The 19003-nt window shown below is 50.5% G+C and overlaps 1 protein-coding gene across 4 annotated transcripts in view; it reads left to right on the top strand.

Moving 5' to 3' along the window:
- The window catches only part of MSI1 (musashi RNA binding protein 1), a 30331-nt gene that overhangs the window by 327 nt on the left and 11001 nt on the right, over positions 1 to 19003 (top strand). For all 4 annotated transcript variants that reach the window (XM_041420602.1, XM_041420601.1, XM_041420600.1 and 1 more), the window contains exons 2-7: positions 82 to 122; positions 248 to 329; positions 443 to 527; positions 5250 to 5291; positions 6941 to 7033; positions 17239 to 17287. In XM_041420602.1, the coding sequence (XP_041276536.1) occupies positions 82 to 122; positions 248 to 329; positions 443 to 527; positions 5250 to 5291; positions 6941 to 7033; positions 17239 to 17287 (392 nt within the window). The remainder of the gene's footprint in view (positions 1 to 81; positions 123 to 247; positions 330 to 442; positions 528 to 5249; positions 5292 to 6940; positions 7034 to 17238; positions 17288 to 19003) is intronic.

The following is a 19003-nucleotide window of genomic DNA, read 5'->3' as shown; positions in this document are numbered from 1 at the left end:
CGCCGCCCCTGCCGCCACCCCCGCGGGGTGCCGCGGCCCCCCGGCGCGGCCCCGCTCACGGCTCTCCCCTTCCTCCCGCAGCAAAATGTTCATCGGGGGACTGAGCTGGCAGACCACGCAAGGTGAGCGTCGCGGGGCCCCGCACCTGCCGCCGGGGCCGGGGGTGGCGGAGCTGGGGCTGAGCCTGGGGGGGGTGCGGCGAGGCCGGGACGGGACGGGACACCCACGGTGGGTGCTGTACTTGCAGAGGGCTTGCGGGAGTACTTCAGCCAGTTCGGCGAGGTGAAGGAGTGCCTGGTGATGCGGGACCCGCTGACAAAGAGATCCAGGTGAGAGGCCGGGCCCGCGCCTCCCTTCGCCCCTGCCGCGGCCCGACCGCCACTTTAACCAACTTTCTCTCTTCTCTCCTCATCCCCTCTTCTGCCCGGGCTGCGGGGCTCAGGGGCTTCGGGTTCGTCACGTTCATGGACCAGGCTGGCGTCGACAAGGTCCTGGCCCAATCCAGACACGAATTGGACTCCAAGACGGTGAGATGACTTCTCTCATCTCAGGGGTGCATTTACCGGCGGAACGGCTGTGCTCGGAGCAGCCGTCGATTGTAGTGTTTGATTTCCAGTTAGAGGTTGTAAACTATTGATTCCTGATACGGATCGATCGTTCCCTTCTCTGTCCCACTTGCCGGCGGGTAGCCTAGCAGCCGCCCAAGCACAGGGCTCACCGTGTGCCGATTCCTGGTGTGGGTCTGTGGATCCTGGTGATGGTTTTCTTCTCGCTTGTTGGTTGTAAGGCCCATCCGGGCAGTGACTGTAGCCCTCTCGAAGCTGGGACTCCTGGACACGTTTGGGATGAGGATTTGCCCCGGGAAATAAGACGTGGCTGCGTTCGGAGAGAGGGAAGCCGCCCTTTCATCCTGTGTGCTGCTGAGCACTGATTCCTCCTCAGGGGTGCTGTTCCCAGCGCCCAGGCCCTGCTTCCCTGGCCATGGTGGCCTGTGCATCCCCCCTTCCCGGCAGAGAGCCCTCATTCTGTGCACCACAGAGACTCTCTTGTGGTTTCCCCACGTGAAGTTTTTGTAATGGTCATGGAGGTTCAGGACTTTATTGTCTCCAAGTGTGGCCAGTATCTGCCCATGTGGGCTACCACCAGCTTTTTGGAGTGGCTGCTGATCCAGCCCTCACTCTGCAAGTTTGGGTGATGAGGTTCCCTGGCTGGGCCAGCAGAAGGATTTGGTGGCTCACTGGACTAGTGGCGTAAGGTGGTGGGTCCTGCCTTGTGAATCTGTGGTGCTCAAGAGAAGTGCAGACTGTTTTGAGGGGTGGGGGTGAGATGTCTGAGTGGGAGGTCCCTTCTTTTAGTTTCAGTGACTTGCCTTCCCCTGAATTCCTTTTCCTTATTGCTGCCCTGGGGTGAAGGTGAGGGTAGGAAGGGGGGGAGTGGCGGGGTCTGCAAGGGGATGGCATGGTGAGGGGGCATGTTCTGGCTCCAGGCAAGGGCTGCTGAGGAGTCCAACTGCAGAGTTTTATTTCTTGCAGTGCGTGGCCCAGGCGTCCTAGTCTTTATCTTGGCAGAAGGAGAGGGCGGGAGAGCGAGACCCTCTTTCTTACGGTTTACGGCATGAGTTGCAGCAAGATTTATGTCTGTTCCTGTTTAACTGCCTGGATCACTCCCTTTGATGTGCACAGGTCCTTCCTGCTCACGGGAGCTCCTGGCTAAACCCACCCCAGCCGTCCTGGCTGAGGCTGGGTCCCCAGGACTCCCGGCCCTCCTCCTTCCAGTAGTGATGTGAAGTGAATTTTGCTCTGAGGGGGGGTTTACAGTAATGTTTTTTGAGAAGGGCCCAGGGTTTTCTTTTCTTTTTATCTTCTTTTTTTTTTTTATTAGTCTGTGTAAACACAGTGTCTGATCAGCTAGTCCTGTCATGAGTCTGTGGGCCGGCATAGACCCCTCTTGAAAAGGCCAGTGATGGATGTTGGTTGTAGCACTAATCCTGGGAATGTTTCAGAGCTGGGATCGAGCTGAAATCCACGTTGTCCATTCTTCTCCCCAAGCCGCCGCTGCCGGCTGTGCGAAGGCGCTCTGCAGCCCACGGTGCAGCCCACGCGGCAGGGAGGGACGGTGGGCGCTGCAGGAGAACAGAAGGGCCTCGTGGCGCGCAGGGACCGGCCAGCCATTGAAATTCCCTGCTGCATCTGCTCCGCTCGCCCCGCCGGCACGGCACAGAGAATGGGGACAGTTTCGCCAGGGCCTTCTTTGTTAGGAACTTTGGTCCTCTTCCCCCTTCATTCTTATTTTTTGTTTAGTGCAGTTTTCAGCTGGGTCAGATGTTTTGGGGTGTTTAGCCTCATGAGAGGTTGGTCTTATGGAATCACATGGAAGCTCCATATGCCTTTTCCCTGCTGAGGTGAAAGGCTTTGCTGTGAGTCATGGGTTAAATGACACAAACTGATCTAAATCTTAATTTAGAGTTTTGTGAAACTTCGCAGGAAAAGGCCTGGTGTCCTGTAAGGACAGCCTTCTTGTGGGTCTTGGTGTCTCCTGGCAAACAGCATTTGATAGACAGTGTCTGCTCAACTTGTTGCTTCATTGTCTTCTGATTCTTCCTACCCTAATGAAGGCAGTTGTCCCAATTCTTCGGGGCAGCCTTGTTCTTTTCAGACTCCTCTTTGTTTGTTAGTTAGATAGCAGACTACAGGGTTATTTTTGAAAATGCTTGATATGAGAATTGGCTTTACAGTCTCAAGGTAAAAAATTTGCGTGACTTTGTAAAGCTGCAGCTGGCCGCTGCCTTGAGCTGCTTCTTTACGTGCTCTGGAAAGAGCACTTGGCAGTGCTGGGTCATCCCGTCGTTTCTTTGTTGCCGTTGTTGAGTTTTTGCTGGTTTTGAATTTTGTGGTGGAGGGAGTGATCTGCAGCTCCCCTGCAGTGCAGGGCAGAGGTAGTGACAGAGGTACAATGAAAGAACAAACTCGGACCTGACGTCTCACAGGTCCTTCCCAGCCTTCCCTGTGCTTTGGGACACTGATACCAGCTAGGCTAACACAGCAGTTATGAGACCTGAGCTGTGAAATGGGGCTGTAGGTGGCCTGAAGAGCATTACTAAGGACCTGGCTGGCCTGTTGGTACACCTGCAACTTCAGTGGGATTCCTCATTACCAAAGTCTTGTGGGGTGAACTGGAAGCAGTTTGAGCTCAGGTGACTTCCATTCACTGCAGCCTGATCTGGGGTTTTGTTTTTTGGATACAATCTGAGCAGTTCTGAATGCTCTTAGCAGATTTCTATCTGGGTTTGTAAAAAGGATCCATTACGTCAGTGGGTGACACTGAAACACAACTCCTCCAGGGCTATTTGTTTTAACACCAGAAATGAGGGAATAAGGTACCGGTGCCTTTGCTTTAATTAGGAAAGTCTCCAGCAGCCAAGGAGCAGTCCAGTTTGAGTAACTTGAGTCCGGCACCGAACTCGCTCCCCTCTGCATGTTCCCAGGGCTGCGCCTGCAATCAGTCACCCCAGCCTCCCTCTACCTGCAACAATAGCTGGTTGTGCAGAAGAATTTGTGAAATGACTGCCTGCTCTCTCCAGCCAGGAGGACACGTTATCTCTGCCCAGTTGATCACACTCAGGGTAATGAGAAAATGAGGCTGAGCTTAGCATTGCTGAGTATGAAAGCATCTTATTGGCAGGAGCTGAATGACACTGGCTGAGAAGTAAAAGACAGTAGATTATTGTTTTTGCTTATTATCTGCCATCAACCTCCTGGTCTCCTGCCGTCCCCTGTCCTCAGAATTCTCTGTGGGTGTCTGCACTAGCCAGGAAGCAGTGGGGAGGGGGGGGTGTGCCTGGGGAGGGGAGGGCCTGGATGGTTCCGATGCTCCAGGGAGGCACTGGAGGGTATGCTAATCTCCTGGCGCATGGAGCTTGGGGAGCAAGGTTTATTTTTGAATTTATTTGTGCTCTTCAGTTTTGCCCGTGTTTACCTACGTGCTGAGTTTATTTATGTTGTAAGCTGTGAGTCAGGATGGAGGTGGGGAAGGCAGGGAGAGGAGCTGGTGGAAGGGCACAGGGGGGCCAAGCTCCAGGGCTGTGAGACAAGTAAAAGGATGCAGGACGGGAGGGCAGCCAGGCTGGAAAGCTGAACAAAGCAGTGAGAGGAGCTGGAGAAACACAGCTTCCTTTTGGGCTGTTGGAGCTGCTGGGCTGATGGGACAATGCTCCAGGCTGCCCTCCCAGCTGCAGCCTGTCCAAGTGTGGGGATGAGCCAAACCTGCCTTTACCACAGGTCTTTGTAAGCTGATTTGTAGGTCTGGATCTTCCCCGATGTGATGTAACTTTACAGGAGTTGCTGTAAAAATAGGCTATAAAGAAAGAAGTGGTGGCTGAGGAGGGGAGAGAAGGCTTTGTGGGCGTTTGGCTTGCAGCTGCATTAGTGTTGTCCCAGCTTTTGTGGTGGTGCTGGTGGTGGTGTGAGGCCAATGTAGGCACGCGCTCATCCGTGCTGAGCCCGGCAGAACACGCGGCACCTGGATGGCGGCGCGGGGCCCGGCTGCTCCGGCCAGCAGCAGGTTTATAGGGAAGCTGAACAGGCACAATGGAGGCTCAGCCCGCGGAGGGAGGGAGGGAGGGAGGGAGGCATCACGGCTTTGTGTGCAGCGCGGCCTGGGGAGAGGGGCAGCACGATCCCTGCGGCCGCAGCCTCTGCAGCCGGCTGGCCTGGGCTCCTCGGGTTAATTTGTGCCATCCTGTCTGCTCTTTTATTGCTTCTTTTTGTCTGCTCTTCGGTCTGTGTTTGAAGGGATGAAATGTTTGGGCGTTTGTGCGCTGCTTCTTTTCTGTCTTGTTACTACCCAGATGAACTCTGTACTCGTAGGAAGATTGAAGGGTGAGAGCAAAAAAGGCAAAAGAGATCACTTTTAATATGAGGCTGGTGATGCAAGGCACCCAGGGGCTGGCCAAGCGGGAGGGTGCAGCCCAGCCTGTTAATCCCAGCATGTGATGGGCTCTCTGTGCATCTGCCCAGCGCTCAGCTGGAGATGGACCACTGCATGCTGGGACTTGTAGTCTCCCTGGGTTACACCTTACTAAGAGGGAAAGATGTCTGCAGCCAGCTTCATTTTATGCACCTCAGGTGGATTCTTTGGGTTTTTAGCAAGGTGCCACATGGGCAGAGACAGCTGCACGCATGGAGGAAACCCTGTGTCTATAAATAGGCAGGAAAAGTGTGTTCACCTGTTCTTCCCCACATCTCTTTCAGATTGACCCGAAGGTAGCATTCCCTCGCCGAGCACAGCCCAAGGTAAGCACTGTGGGCAGCCCTTGTGTCACAAAGGGCAAAATTTGTGGTGGTGAACCTTGTCCTTCTGTGCAAGGTGGCAATGCATGCAATAGAGTTGCTCGCTGGGGTTTGCTCAGGACTCACCTGGAGCGCAGTGCTGGGAGTTTGCATGGCCCTGAAGGAATCAGGAGGCCTCTTGGTTGTACTTCTGGATGCACTAGATAGAGCTGGTGGATTAAATGCTGCCCAGGGTGACCTTAGTCCTTTCGAGGCTGCAGACAATGGTTGGAAGTTCCAGGCCTTTGGAGATACGGAACAGCTCCGTGCTGTGATGTGACACAGGTGGAAGAGTGTCGTGTGTGTGCACCTGTGTGTGATGAATAGGTGTATGGCAGGGAAGGGGAGAAGGATTTCACTTTGTGAAATGCCCTTGTGTGCTTCAGCACTGGAAAAGGCAAAAGGAGTTTGGTGTTGGATCTTACCTACAGGAGGCTCTGGCATTAAAATGCACAGTGGCAGGAACTTTTTCCAAGTGTGCAGCTAGAAACTTTTAGCTGAGGAGCCAGCAGCACACTGGAGACTGCCTTTAGACTTTGGGTCTTCCTTTTACTTGGCTCTTGGATGTGAGCTTTAGAGTCTGTATTCCAAGTGCTGTTAGGGGTGAAAGAGCTGGGGAGAAGCTGTGTTGAGAAGCAGAGAGGAAAGAGGAGACTGGTGCTGGGAGGGAAGTAAGGGGTTCAGGCACTGAGAACAATTGGTGAGCAGGTATCCCAAGTAACTGGAGCCAGGAAGCACATGGTAGGAATTGGGTTAATTCCATTAAGCAGTTTGGTGACAGAAGGTGCTTTAGTGTTAGAACGGGCTGCTCTCCAAGCCAGGGAATTGCTGCGGATTAGCCCTATGCTCCTTGGGGTAATTAGGACCATGTGTTCCTCTGAGAGCAGGGGTGTAGCCAAGCAGCTAAGGGGAGGATGCAGCTGGAGAGCTGGTTCAAAGGATGTCGGTGTGCCTCAGCCTGGCAGCCATGGCCCCTCTCAGGGTAGTTAGTTTTCTTCCTTGTCCCAGCTGTATCAGTGACAAGTGGCAGAGGGATCTTGTCTTTACCTTCTTGCAGAGGCAAAAGTGATTTAATTGGGTGTTGACGGGGCTCCATTTAGGTCACTGGAGAATGATAGTGAAATGAGGCTTATTCCATTTCAGAGTGGAAGGCTGTGCAATTTATGGGGTGGAAGGGCAAAGCCTGCCTGTCATGGCAGGCTTCCTGCCACCCTGGGAACAGAGCAGGTACCTCTGGGGCTGCCTGGAAGAGGCTGGCTGTGCAAAGTGGCAGTGGCAGGGCTGGGGAAGGGGCAGCTGTGCCCCACACATTTGGGGTGGTATCACAGTGCCAAGGGAGTGGTGGCAGGTTGGTAAGGGAAGAGGCTGGTAATTGTCTGACGAGGAGGTGGTGGCTGGGTGCTGGCACGTGTGGTGGGCTCTGTGAAGACAAGAACGGGAATCTGGTGTGGGACAGATCTACCAGCTGTGTTTGGCCAGGGGCTGCAAGAAGTTGGAAGCTCAGCTGCAGCAAAAGCGCTTCCCGGCAGCAGAGGGGAGTTAGTGGCCTTTTGAGTCTCGTTCTCTGCTCGCTCTGGGTTTATTTGGTGAATTCCTGTCCTTCCCTTTTCCAGATGGTGACCCGAACGAAGAAGATATTTGTGGGTGGTCTGTCTGTGAACACTACTGTGGAGGATGTGAAACAATATTTCGAGCAGTTCGGGAAGGTAAGTCTCTTGAGTGATGTTGGATCAAAGCTGTTGCTTCTGGGGCAAAAGGAGTTTTCTGAACTTTTGTGGGGGCGGGATTAGAAGCTTGAGTCTTTTGCAAGGGTTAAGTAGATTAAAGGTCAGTTACAGATGCTGGCTGGCTGTAATGTCCTTGTAGGGGCTACAGCCAGTGACTCCTGCCCTGTGGTGATTTGAAACAGAATTTATCCTTCTTCCCAGAGTTGCTAGGACCTCGGCTATGGGAAATTTTTCCCTATCCAAAGCCTCTTGTGGCTCACAGATTCACAGTTTGTTCAAATGCTGGAGGAAGGTTTGTAGACACTCCTAACAAAGTGACTGCTTTATCAAACCTCTGATTTTGGCCTATTTCTAACTCAAAACCTTGTGATTTATTTTTCAATAATCCTTTATTAAAAATAAGGCTTTTGAACTGAAAACTTCTTCTGAGTCTTGGGCAAGTAGTGGTGTAAGTTTTGTATAGTTGAAGAAAGTTTGGCGCTAAGGCTGTCTCTTGTGTTGGTCTGGCTCTTCTGTGGCTGGTGGTGCTCAGGGAAGGGTGTGCTCCTGTGGCTGGAAGTCACTTGTGCCATGGTCCATGACAGCCAGGTGTGTGAATTGTGAGACTGGACTGAATCTGAGGATTGAAGGGAGCACAGTTGTGACCTTTCAGCTGAGGAGGTTGTCAGCATCTCCAGGAGTGATATCAGCAGGATTAGACTGAAGGATCCCAAGATTTTTAATGGGATTAGAAACTGAAGGGGATCATCGTACCCAAGTGCCGAGTGTGGTCACCTCTGTGGGCAGGACATTGTGACTGTTCCACTGTTGTTCAGTGGAGTTGTGCACAGGTTTGCTCTTTGGGGCAGGAAGTGTTGGATTCTGCAGCTCTTGGAACCTTCCTGCCCAGTTAGGAGGAAAGAGCATGGTTTGGTGCCTGGTTACCCAGCTAGAATGTTGCTGATAGAATGATGGTCATGGAGGGAAGTACCATGGAAGCTGCAGTGTGGCATGAAGCCTTGGTATTAATTTTCTTTTGAAATTTCCTGCAAAAGGGTGATGTCATGTTAAGGCACACTAATTAATGAAAGGAAAAGGAGTTTTGTAACCAGATTTGCCATATTGCTGAAACTTTTGGGGCAGAAAGTTTGGGACAAGTGTCTCCTCAGAACCTTCATTTAGCTTCTGAAGCCAAATTTGCATGTCCTGGTGTGCAAAGTGGGACTGTGTTCACTTCTAAGAGAAAGTGGTTGGATATCCTCATGTTTGCCAGATGGTAGCTTTCTGTGGTTTCATTTTCTAGAAGAAATAGGCAAACTCTGTTGTGTCCCCAAGAGCTTTTACATGGTATCCTCAAGGGTGCCATCACTAAAAGTGGTGGTGTTCATGTGTCTGTGCAGTCTGAAGGCTGTTTGACTTGCAAGTTCTCCTGTGCTGCTGATGGATGTGTTTGATAGGAAAACAAATTGTCTTTGGCATAATCCCCTTTTAACCTTGACTGTATCCCTGCTAATTCAAAGAAGCATGTCACAGGGCACTCAGTTTACAGGCAGTTACAGTTGCTCTAGTCTGAGCAGTCCTTTCTAGCTCTTTTGGGGTGCTGTTATGTTTCTCTTGTTTAATGGTTGTGTGCTGAGAGGTGTTCTGGTGTCAGGTGACTGGCAAGGACTGGTTGTGTGAGACTTTTCTGGAGTGGGCAGGAGGGAGAGTTCTGCACAGTGATTCATTTCTGAAGGACCAGTGTCCTGGACAACATGCAGAGCTTCAAGTCTGTGTGTGGCTGAAACAGTTGTCCCCTTGGCTCTGGGGAGTTTCCATGGGGCTGGTCAGGTTGACTTGCTGTTTTCAGGGCAATTTTCTGACTCATCTGTTCACTTCAGATGAGAGACTCTTCAGAGCTCTTGTGTAAAGCATCGTTCCTGACCTGTAACCATCTTCCAGACTAAGCCTCAAATAATTCACCCATGGCCAGGAGAATTGTTTCCTGAGAGATTCTCTACAGTAGATAGCTTGGTATGGCTGATGGGTGGGATCAATGGGAAAGTGCATTTCAGAGGAAAGCCTTGTGGCCTTCACCTCTGGAGTTCTGAGCTCTGAATGTGCCGATGTATGATTTGTAGGGCTAAGCCTGTTGCCTTCAGTTTCAGCTGTGACTCGTGGAAAACATGATTTTGATGCACAGTCTCTTTTGGTGGCTCTTTATGATCTGCTGGGGCCTCTCAGCTTTCAGAAGTCTCCTAGAACCCTGTCTTTATGGGTGTCCTAGACACCATGAGTGGTCTTCATCTCTTGGATTTATGGCATCTTTAAGTGAGAGGTGCTGAAGCTTCAGTCATGGTATCCTCATCCCAGAAAATGTTTTTTCATTAAGATTTTCCAAGTCATTTGGGTCCAGCACTGCTTCTGGAATTTATCAGGACTGTGTAAAAAGGAACTGTTAAGGATGCTTTTTTAAAGCGTTTCTTTAGGGGACTTACATTATTAGGAAAGAACTTTGTAACTATTCCCTTCTCTTTGATGTGGCCCCACAGTTGCCTAGGACATGGCAGGACAAACATTGCTCCTCTTTCCTCCTGCCTGCCCAGGGAAGGCACAGGAACACTTAGGATCTAGAGAGGAGAGAGCCAGAGCACCAAGTCATCCTGTCTTGATTCCTCAAGCTCAAGGTGCCAGGGTTCCAGGGGTAATTTTTAGTCAATTGTTGAGAATGCAGTGGCAAGCTCAGCTTGGATGTTGGCTTCAGGGGGAGATCATGCTTTGCTTCTGAGGACAGGGGAGTCCAGGCTGCTGGATGGCTTTTGCATGAAGGTTTGTATGTCACCCTCAGGCCACAAGCCTGAGTGTGTCTCAGATTTGCCACCACTTAAGGTCTTTAAATTAGGATGGATGCTTTTGAAAAATATATTTTAGCCCAGACAGAAAGCATGTACATGCTGAAGGAATTACAAGAGGAAGTGCTATGGCCTGCAGAACAGATGAGGTCAAATTAGATTATCATAATGTTCTCTCCAGTTCAAATCCGTGAACTGCAGCTCACAAGTCTGCCAAGGTGGTTGGTGTCGGTGCATCTCAGGTCAGATGCAGCACACCTCCTACGTCTATTAGCAGGAGAAAAATGGTAGTTTAGTTGGGCTGCAAAGGAAATGGTTTTCTATTTCATTAGACAAAAGTCCCAAATGTGATTTTTCCATTTTGGCATTTCTGCTTATTCTCTTATTTTTGATTTGTTTTGTTTTCTTTGCTTGCTGTGTCCAAAACCTTCTCCCACCTTTATAAAATGGAAGTGGCAAAAAAAAGGCGAAAATGTGTGAAAAGGAATTCCATGACTATTACTTAGTGATAAAGCAAGAGAGGGAGAGACTGGCACCCCAGTTCTTCATATCAAAATACTTGGTTTTAACAGGCACAAAAGGTGAAGCTTCAAAGAGGATCCCAAATACAGTGTGTCTCTGTTTGAAAGAGGAATCACTTTTGGGTTTTTTCCTTTCCAAAACTCTGACTAAAATATATGGGCCTCTGTTTTCCTGAGAAAGAAGGCGCAAAGGTGGTTTTTTTTTTTTTGGTTTTTTTTTTTTTTTTAGTACAGAGGGAGAGACTGACAAGTGATCTCAAGCTGGCTGTGGTGTGTCAGGTGCAGCTGCAAGGGCTTTGAGCATAGCGGGATCTCTAGAAACACCTCTCTGGTTCCAAAACTTGAATCTCTCTGAGATCCAAGCTCAGGCCACGCACATGCTTTCTAAAGGAGATTATTTTTTTCAACTGTAGAACAGAAGTCCTGGAAAGACTTTCATTCACAGTATGTGTAGCCAAGCAGTTTGGCTTAAGTTGGATAGTGTTGAAGATGTTTAGACAGCAAAAGGAATTACTTCAACAGCTTCTCTAGATTCAGGCTACCATCCTCACTGAAACGTGCAACAGAAAGAGAGGAGGAAGGTGTCTTGCATCTACCACCTCAGGCACAGCTAGTCTTCTGTCTAGTTCAACATGTATGAGAATGCCAGAGGAGCTCAAGTTGCAGCTTCCTCCTCTGCTACTTGGACCTGTGGGAACATGTTGTTCTCTATTATTTTTGGGGAGGAAAAGGAGTTGTCCATCAGAGTAATTTCTTTGGACTGTTGGGTCTCTGATCTTGTAAGCAAGGTTATTTGTTTCAAATCAGAACTGAAAAAACTCAGATCATCTTTCTAATGCAAGAGTTAGTCTGATGAAGTTTTGTGGTAGAGAAAGTCATATAAATTGCAAGATAGGAGGAAGCTTAGAACAAATAAAGTAATTTTATCATGGAGCATATCTAAACTGTGAAATCTTTGCCGCAGGATGTTGTTGCTAAAATTTACATAGGCTCCAAAATGATTGGGTAAATTCATGGAAGGTCTTTTAACATACACAGACACTTCTTTGAATTCAGAAAATCTCCAAATCACAAATAGCTTGGATGGGCATGTAGTGTTCTGGGCTCTGTGGTAATATCCTTACCTTATCTTTATGTTCTTCCAAAATTGTCTGTTGGTTGGTATCTTGGGAGATTTTGGGCAAGGCAGAGCTATGCTCTAACTTGATGCAGCTGGTGTTTTGTTTGTCATCAGGAGAGAAGCTGATCTTAACAGAAACTAGAAGTGCAGAGATCCTGGAAGAAATGGGGGCCTGCACCCAAATCAGGTTTTTGAACTCATGGTTTTGTTGTGTGCTTTTATATTTGGTGAAGCAGCAGTGCAGGAAATACATTCACAGTGACGTCTTTGCATGACTCACTAATCAGTTGCAGCACCAAGGGTGCTTGGAAAGTGCTTAAAACCAGTCTGCATCTCTCACTGGGCCTGAGGTAATTGTGTGTGGATGAGTCGGTCATGAAAGCTTGGCCTCTCTTGTGAGGCAGCTCTTGCCCAGAAAGAGAGAGATCTCCTCTCTAAAAATATCCTGGAAGCAAACAAGAAAAAAGATCTGGGGTCTGAGAGGGTTCTGACCTTTAGGCTGCCATCTAATACTCCATCCAAATTCTGGACCTGAGAGGTCCTGAGATCTCACTGGGGTGATGGCTATTACTGTTGTGATGAGGGAAAATCACAGTATCTGAGGTGCTGGATCAGATGAGGGTCTGTAGGTCTGTCATAAATGCATACTCATGTACTCCTGCCAGAAGAATGGGGTGGTTGACTTAGGTTTATTAAATGAGTTTTCCCTGCTGACTAATGGGAAAACCTTCAGCTACTGATGGCATATGTCTTTAAGGAAGACTTGTTTCTGTGCTTACAGTGGCCATGATTTTCCTCACTTTGGATTGGGAGAATGTTAATTAATTAATCCTTAATCTGCCGCTCTCTGGAAATTTCAGGGATCAAAGCTACTTGTCAACCTGCTGTGGATTTCCAAACTGGATTTTGGATTTTCTTCCACAGATCAGAGGGCAATTTATGTAAATTCTCACACATAACATGGTTGCCACGAACAGATGGGGAGGGGAGGAGAAGAGGAATCTGATCACCTCTCTTGTGGCAGTAGGCAGTTTGGCCTGTGGTAACAATGCCTCTGGAACAAAGGGTTCTCTGTGCTCCGCATCTGGTAGGCACATAGCCAAAACCACTCTAGCAGTAATGGTCATTCAGGTCTTCTGGGGTTCATCTGATATTTGCCAGGTGCCCGTGTGAGAGCGGGCAAGGACACCTGGACAGGCTGTTCTGCTCTCCTGTGGCATGGAGCAGGCTCTGTCCCCTTGGCCAATACTCATGCCCAGAGTTCTGCGAGTGGCTCTGCAGAGTGGGATAAGAAGGGTCTTAATGGCACAGCACACCTGCTCCCTGGAGCCAGGCTCTCTGTCCATGCATCCTCCTCCCTGGAATTGGCCTGTCCTGTTTGTGCAGCTGGGAGAACCTCACAGGGTTGTTAATGCTGTCTGTCTCTTGACAGGATGGCTGAGTGGTTTCTAGATAGTTTGGTTTCTATTTTCCACTTGGAAGCTGTCTCAGCAGTTAGTATTTTTCTGCCTAACTTTAACTATAAATATGTTGCTGTGATTCCTTCTAGGACCAGCCCAGATATTTTTATTTGCAGTTCAGGTGGAAGATGTCCATCTCCACAAACCCTGTGCTTGAATATTTAAAACTTTCAAAATCGACCTTTGTGAAAGTGCATCCAACATTTCCTATCAAACTGGTATTGAAAATTATTATTTTATTAAATCTGCATGAGGATGTAATTGGCTTCCCCATAGCAGATAACTAAGAAGGAAACAGGAAAATTGAAAGATATTAGAGTGGAATTGAACCTCTGAAAACGCCCAGGTATTTTGGCCATGGCTGGATGGATCATTTGTGATTATGGCACCTTGAACTGAAAGGTGCTGAAGCTTCAGTCATGGTATCCTCATCCCAGAAAATGTTTTTTTCAGACAGACTTTTTCCTAGTAATTTGTGTCTAGTACTACTTCTAGAATTGCATTGGGATTGTGTGAAAAGGAACTCCTTTTAAAGCATTTTTTTAGGGGACTTATCCTCTGAGGAAAGGGCTTTCTCTGAATGAACTCTGTTCACTCTTCTTCCAAGTGGCCTCACAGTTTATTAGCACCTGGCAGGACAAAAGATTGCTCCTCTTTCCTCCTGCCTGCCCAGGGAAGGCACAGGAACACTTAGGATCTAGAGAGGAGAGAGCCAGAGCACCAAGTCATCCTGTCTTGATTCCTCAAGCTCAAGGTGCCAGGGTTCCAGGGGTGATTTTTAGTCAATTGTTGAGAATGCAGTGGCAAGCTCAGTTTGGATGTTGGCTTCAGGGGGAGATCATGCTTTGCTTCTGAGGACAGGGGAGTCCAGGCTGCTGGATGGCTTTTGCATGAAGGTTTGTATGTCACCCTCAGGCCACAAGCCTGAGTGTGTCTCAGATTTGCCACCACTTAAGGTCTTTAAATTAGGATAGATGCTTTTGAAAAATACATTTTAGCACAGACAGAAAGCATGCAAAAGAATCACTCCTGGGTTTTTTTTTTTTTTTTTTTTTTTTTGTGTGGTTTTTTTTTTTTTTTTTTTTTTTTTTTTTTTTTTTTTTTTTTTTCCTTCTTATTTAGGGAAGGCATAGGAACACTTAGGATCTAGAAAGCAGGGAGTACCAAGTCATCCTGTCTTGATTCCTCTATCTCAAGGCACCAGGTTCTGGGGGGTGATCATTTACAAGAGCATGTGGTGACAGGACAAGGGGGAATGGCTTCAAACTGAAAGAGAGAGAATAGGTTTAGATTGGATTTAGGATAAAGTTCTTCCCTGTGAGGCTGGCGAGGCCGTGGCACAGGAGAACCTGTGGCTGCCCCATCTAGGGGCAGTTCAAGGCCAGGTTGGACGGGGCTTGCAGCGACCTGGAAGGTGTCCCTGCACAGAGCCGCGGGGTTGGAACGAGGTGATGAATCCCTCGGGAATGCCGATCCGCCTGTGCTGGGGTGCCGGAGGCCCCCGTTGGGTGTCCTCCCGAAGCCCATCACAGGCCGCGGGCACCGAGCGCTGCGGGGCGGCTTTGTGAGCCGCTAATCCGGGCCCCAGCTGCCATGGCGGCCGCGTTGCCATCGCGACGGCCCCGCCGGCGGCCGCCTTTGTTGGGGCCCGGCGCGGCCCAGCCGGGAAAGGCCCAACGCGGCGGTGGCGGGCGGGGAGGGAAGAGCGGGGGTGGGGGGATTGTGGTGGTTCACCACCACAATAGCTGCCCGCTTACGGCGGGTGGTGGCTCTAGAGTCGGTGCAGGCAGAGCTTGGGTGGGTGCTGGATGTGGTGCCTCAGAGTGAGGGTCTGCCCAGGTTATCCATGGCATGAGACACGTATGTATCCCCTGTTGCAAGGGCATGGGGGGATCTGGGCCCTGCTTTACCTCACAGGTGTGTGATGAGACCACCCAACTCAGCCCACAGGCTGCCTTGAAAGGAGACATAAAGATGGTCATGTGTAGGTTTAATGGCAATAAAATATATCAGTTACAGCCATACACAGAGTTGAAGGCCTGGAGTTGTGTGCATATACACCTATATATATATACACACACACATACTTATGTACTGTATAAGATTTAGTTTTTAGCAGGAAACAGCTTTCAAATAGGGTACATGTGTTACAATAAATATGTCTTTGCAAGGCAAGTACAGTTTGGAGTTCTGGGTAGACATCTCAAAGCGGAGCCATCGGAAAAAGCACAGAAGGAGGAAGGCTGCAGCTCTCCTCAGCATGGTTTGGGATGAAATGGTTGCACATCTTCTTTCTCTGAGTGCTTGAGTGCTGTGGCAGTGCCCAGCCATTACCTGGAATATTGCTGTGCCAGGAGTTTGTGTGGAAGTGCAGCGGGCTCTGCCACTTGCAGTTGCTCCTGCTTCCCAGGCTCTGCAGAGAGAAGGGCTGGTCAGGCAGAGTAAGTCAGCAGTGGGCCTGTGCTCATTGACACTGGTTTGTTTTTTTTCCTCATGCCCATCTCTCATTGTGATGAGTTTGTGGTCTCCAGCTACCTGAGTTAGGAGTGGCACTGCCTCAAAGTGCCTTTGACACAGCTTTCTCCCAGTGTTTACTGGGGAGGACAACACCTATTTCTCCAGCCTTTTTGTGAACTGGATGGGGGAATGGATCTAGATTTTAAAATGAGGAAAACCAGTCAATAAAACCTGTTGAACTTTTCTTAAGCCACGTCAGGTTTCCCTCCAGCACATCACAGTTGTGCTGTACCATGAAGGGAAATGGTGCAGATGTGGGAGCAAGTGGTGATGGGGAATGACAGCATGAGGAGCTACCCTCACTCCCCATCTCCTTAACTGTGTGTACTGGGAAGCTGCTAAGGAGTTGCTTCGGGTCTGTGTCAAGGCTTATGTCCCCTGTGGCTCCAGGCTGGATGCTTGGCATGTTTCTCAGGTGTTTGTTTACTTGGCTGAGGGAGACTGAGCCAGGATGGTAAGTGTGTGAGATGAGCAGGAGCCAGGTTGTCTGTTGTCACCTGGAGTGGATGTGTTAGACAATGCCAAGGGCATCAAATATGATCTGTCTGCTTATGATGATACTGGAATTGTAAGGGCTCCTTCCACCCACCTGGGCCTGAGGTGGAGCTGGGTGTTCTGGGGGCCTGAGAGTAGGAGCCTCTCCCCTTCCTGACTGGGGCTGTGGGGTCTCCATGGGCAAAGCCTGTGGCTGCCTGTGCCAGGGCATGGGCAGCGCTCTGCCCTCTCCAGTGACTGTTCAGGAGGAGGCAGCAATGCAGATTCTTCCCAGGGCGAGGTAAGGGAGTAATCCTGTAGAGCTGGGGGCGTGCAGGGCTTGCTGCTCAGGGAGCGGCTGCCTCACATGGAGAAGGAGGAGGGCCGGGGCAGCTGCTGGCCGGAGACTGCTGCCACCTCCCCTGAGCACTTGCACGTCCAGTTTCATAATCGGATTAAGGCAGTGGTATTAGAGGAGGGATGGGTCAGTGGGACAGGTTTACACTGGGGCTTACACGGAGGGGATTGAAGTGTATTTTTTAACCCTGCTCGGGCTGACCTGCGGAGTGGTTGTGGCTCTGCAAGGCAACACCCGCGGGAAGATGGGGGGAAAAGTGGCACCAGGCGGTGATGTGCTGGGGAGGAGAGCAGCCCCAGGCCGGCTGGGGGATGGGATCCGGCCGCCCCTCCCCCCGGGAAGGCAGCCCTGCTCAGGCCTTGCAGTAAATTTGCTCTAATTACAGCCTCCAGCAGTGGGAAACCTCACTTAGAGGAAAGGCTCCTCACGGGGTGGGGGTGGGGGCGCTTCCCAGCTTTCCCAGGCAGGCTCTGTTGTCTGAGGCCTCCGCTTCCCCCACCGCTGGGAGGCCCCTTATTCCTCTCCCCTCTCCAGCTTTGCTTCTCTGCCCCCCTTTGATTCTCCTCTCCTTTGAGGCCGGGATTTGGGAACAATGCCCTCCCTGCTCCTTGGCCCCCGGCTGGAGCTGCAGGCAAACAATCGGGGTTGCTTGCTGCCAGGGGCTGGGCCGAGGGGGCTCAGCACAGCAGCACCTGCCCCGGGCTGGTGGGGGGACCAGGACCATGCTGGTTATGGCTTGAGGAAGTGCCTGGTGTGATAGCTTATGTGTACTGCATATGTGTGCACACCCTGTTTCCTTCTTGGGGACAGGATGTCTCATCTTGATCCCCTCAGGTTTGGGAAAGCCAGGGAAGCTCTGAACAATTGTGTTGGAGGATGCTTGTTGCAGCAATAATAATCTGAGTGCAGCCATTCTCTTCGCAGGTGGATGATGCGATGCTGATGTTTGACAAGACAACCAACCGACACCGAGGTGAGAGCTGTCTTCTGGCCCTAGGAGAGGTTACTGCAGAGGATTTGCGTCCTGCCTTGCCTAGGGAGGGGTCGGTATCCCAGCAGCAGGGGATGCGGGTCGCAGCTGCTCTCTATCTTGCCTCCAGTTGCCCCATTCTTTTGCATCTGCATCTTTTACCAGTGGCCCTCGCAGCACAGAGAGCTTTTGTCCAGTGCGTTTCCTGTGCTGTAAACTCGTTGAGTTGCAGATATGTGAGAGGAGACGGCCCCCTCCTCTGCATGCTCACCTCCGTGGCTCCAGCCTGCAGTGTGTGTCTTACCTTGTCCCGAGTAATCTGAGCTCTGGGAAAGCTGACACGAGAGCCTGAAGAGTGCCTGCTTCTCGCCCCTTCCTCGGCCTGGAGCCCACTTGTGCTCCCAGGTCACCTTTTCTTACCCAAGTCCTGCTGGTGGAGTCTGGTTACAGGATGGGAGCAAGGCTGTACTATTTGTTCTGTATCGACCCAGCCCATCCATGGGTGTCCCTGCCTTCCTGGTCAGTCCTCAGACCGACTACCTGGTGGTGTGGCAGGGCTTGACACTTGCATCCATCTCGGAGATTTAATGGCAACAACTTGACCTGCAAACTTAGCTTCAGCTTCTTCCCAGTCAGGGTCAGTAACAGCCCTATGCTGGCTGCTTTCCTGTGTGTTGTTTGAAGCACTTCCAAGCACTCCTGCCCCCAGAGCAGCGAGGGAACTCTCCCTTCTGCTCTTGCTGCACTCTGTGCCCTTCAGATTTTTACTTTTTTCTAAAGCCATTAAATCTGCTCTGACTGCCAGACCTCGGCAGTCCTAGGATGTTGTTCCAGCTTCATTTTAAAAGGGGAAGAAGCGTTAACCCCTGTTCCTCCATGGGTGCCTGCCAGTCACTGGTCCAATTAGAGCTGTTGGGCATTTTGGGAGGCAGCAGGGAGAGCTGCCAGCCACTGTGTCAACACTCAGGGGCTCAGCCAAGGGCACACCAGACCTGGTGGGAGTCTGATGGGGCTCAGGACTGCTTTTGACATTTTTCTGCTGAATTCCTGAGCTCCTCTGCTTATGGGTGTTGAGGTGAGTGGTGTGAATCTACCTGGTCACAAACAGATGGAGGAGTTTATAGCGAGATGTTTCTGGTAGTGTGGAGAAAAGGTGGGGTGCTGGGCAGTGGATTCCCGTCTGCTTTTGAATGTTATTTTACAGCGCCATGGAATTGGCCAGCTCTGGAAAGCGGAAAGTTCTGCTTAATCCCAGCTTGCTTGCACAGCAAGCTTTAAGACATCCTCCCACCTGCCGCAGTTCTCCGGAAACGGTTGCAGTCAGCTTAGAGGAGTTCAGTCTGCCCACCCGAGCTGGGCTTTGCCAAAACTGTCAGCAAAGGGGTTGGTGAGAGAAAGGAGGTGCGAGCGTGGGCCAGGGGCCAGGAACACGCTGTCCTGTCTTACCCCAGATACAAACCTTACTTTGGTGAAACTCTGCAAATCACTGTGCCTGTATCTGCCTCGCTGTGTGCAGCTGCACTGCTGATCTGTGCCTGCTCACACGAGGCTTTATGGCCAGTGCCTGCGAGGGAGCTGCAGGGTGTTCCTGCTGGTGGGGTGCGTTTAGTGAGGGTGGTGATGTCCTGGCAAGCAGCTGTTGGTTTCCCCACCAATTCTTTGTGTGAGCATCTGCCCAGATCCTCCTCAGTGTTACCAGTCATGTGGTTTGCCTTGCAA

Source organism: Onychostruthus taczanowskii, unplaced genomic scaffold, assembly GCF_017590055.1.
Source record: "Onychostruthus taczanowskii isolate IOZ18803 unplaced genomic scaffold, ASM1759005v1 scaffold64, whole genome shotgun sequence".
In the NCBI taxonomy this organism is placed as follows: Eukaryota; Metazoa; Chordata; class Aves; order Passeriformes; family Passeridae; genus Onychostruthus; species Onychostruthus taczanowskii.
Note: the sequence above shows the minus strand (reverse complement) of the source record. Positions and strands in the feature narration are given on the sequence as shown.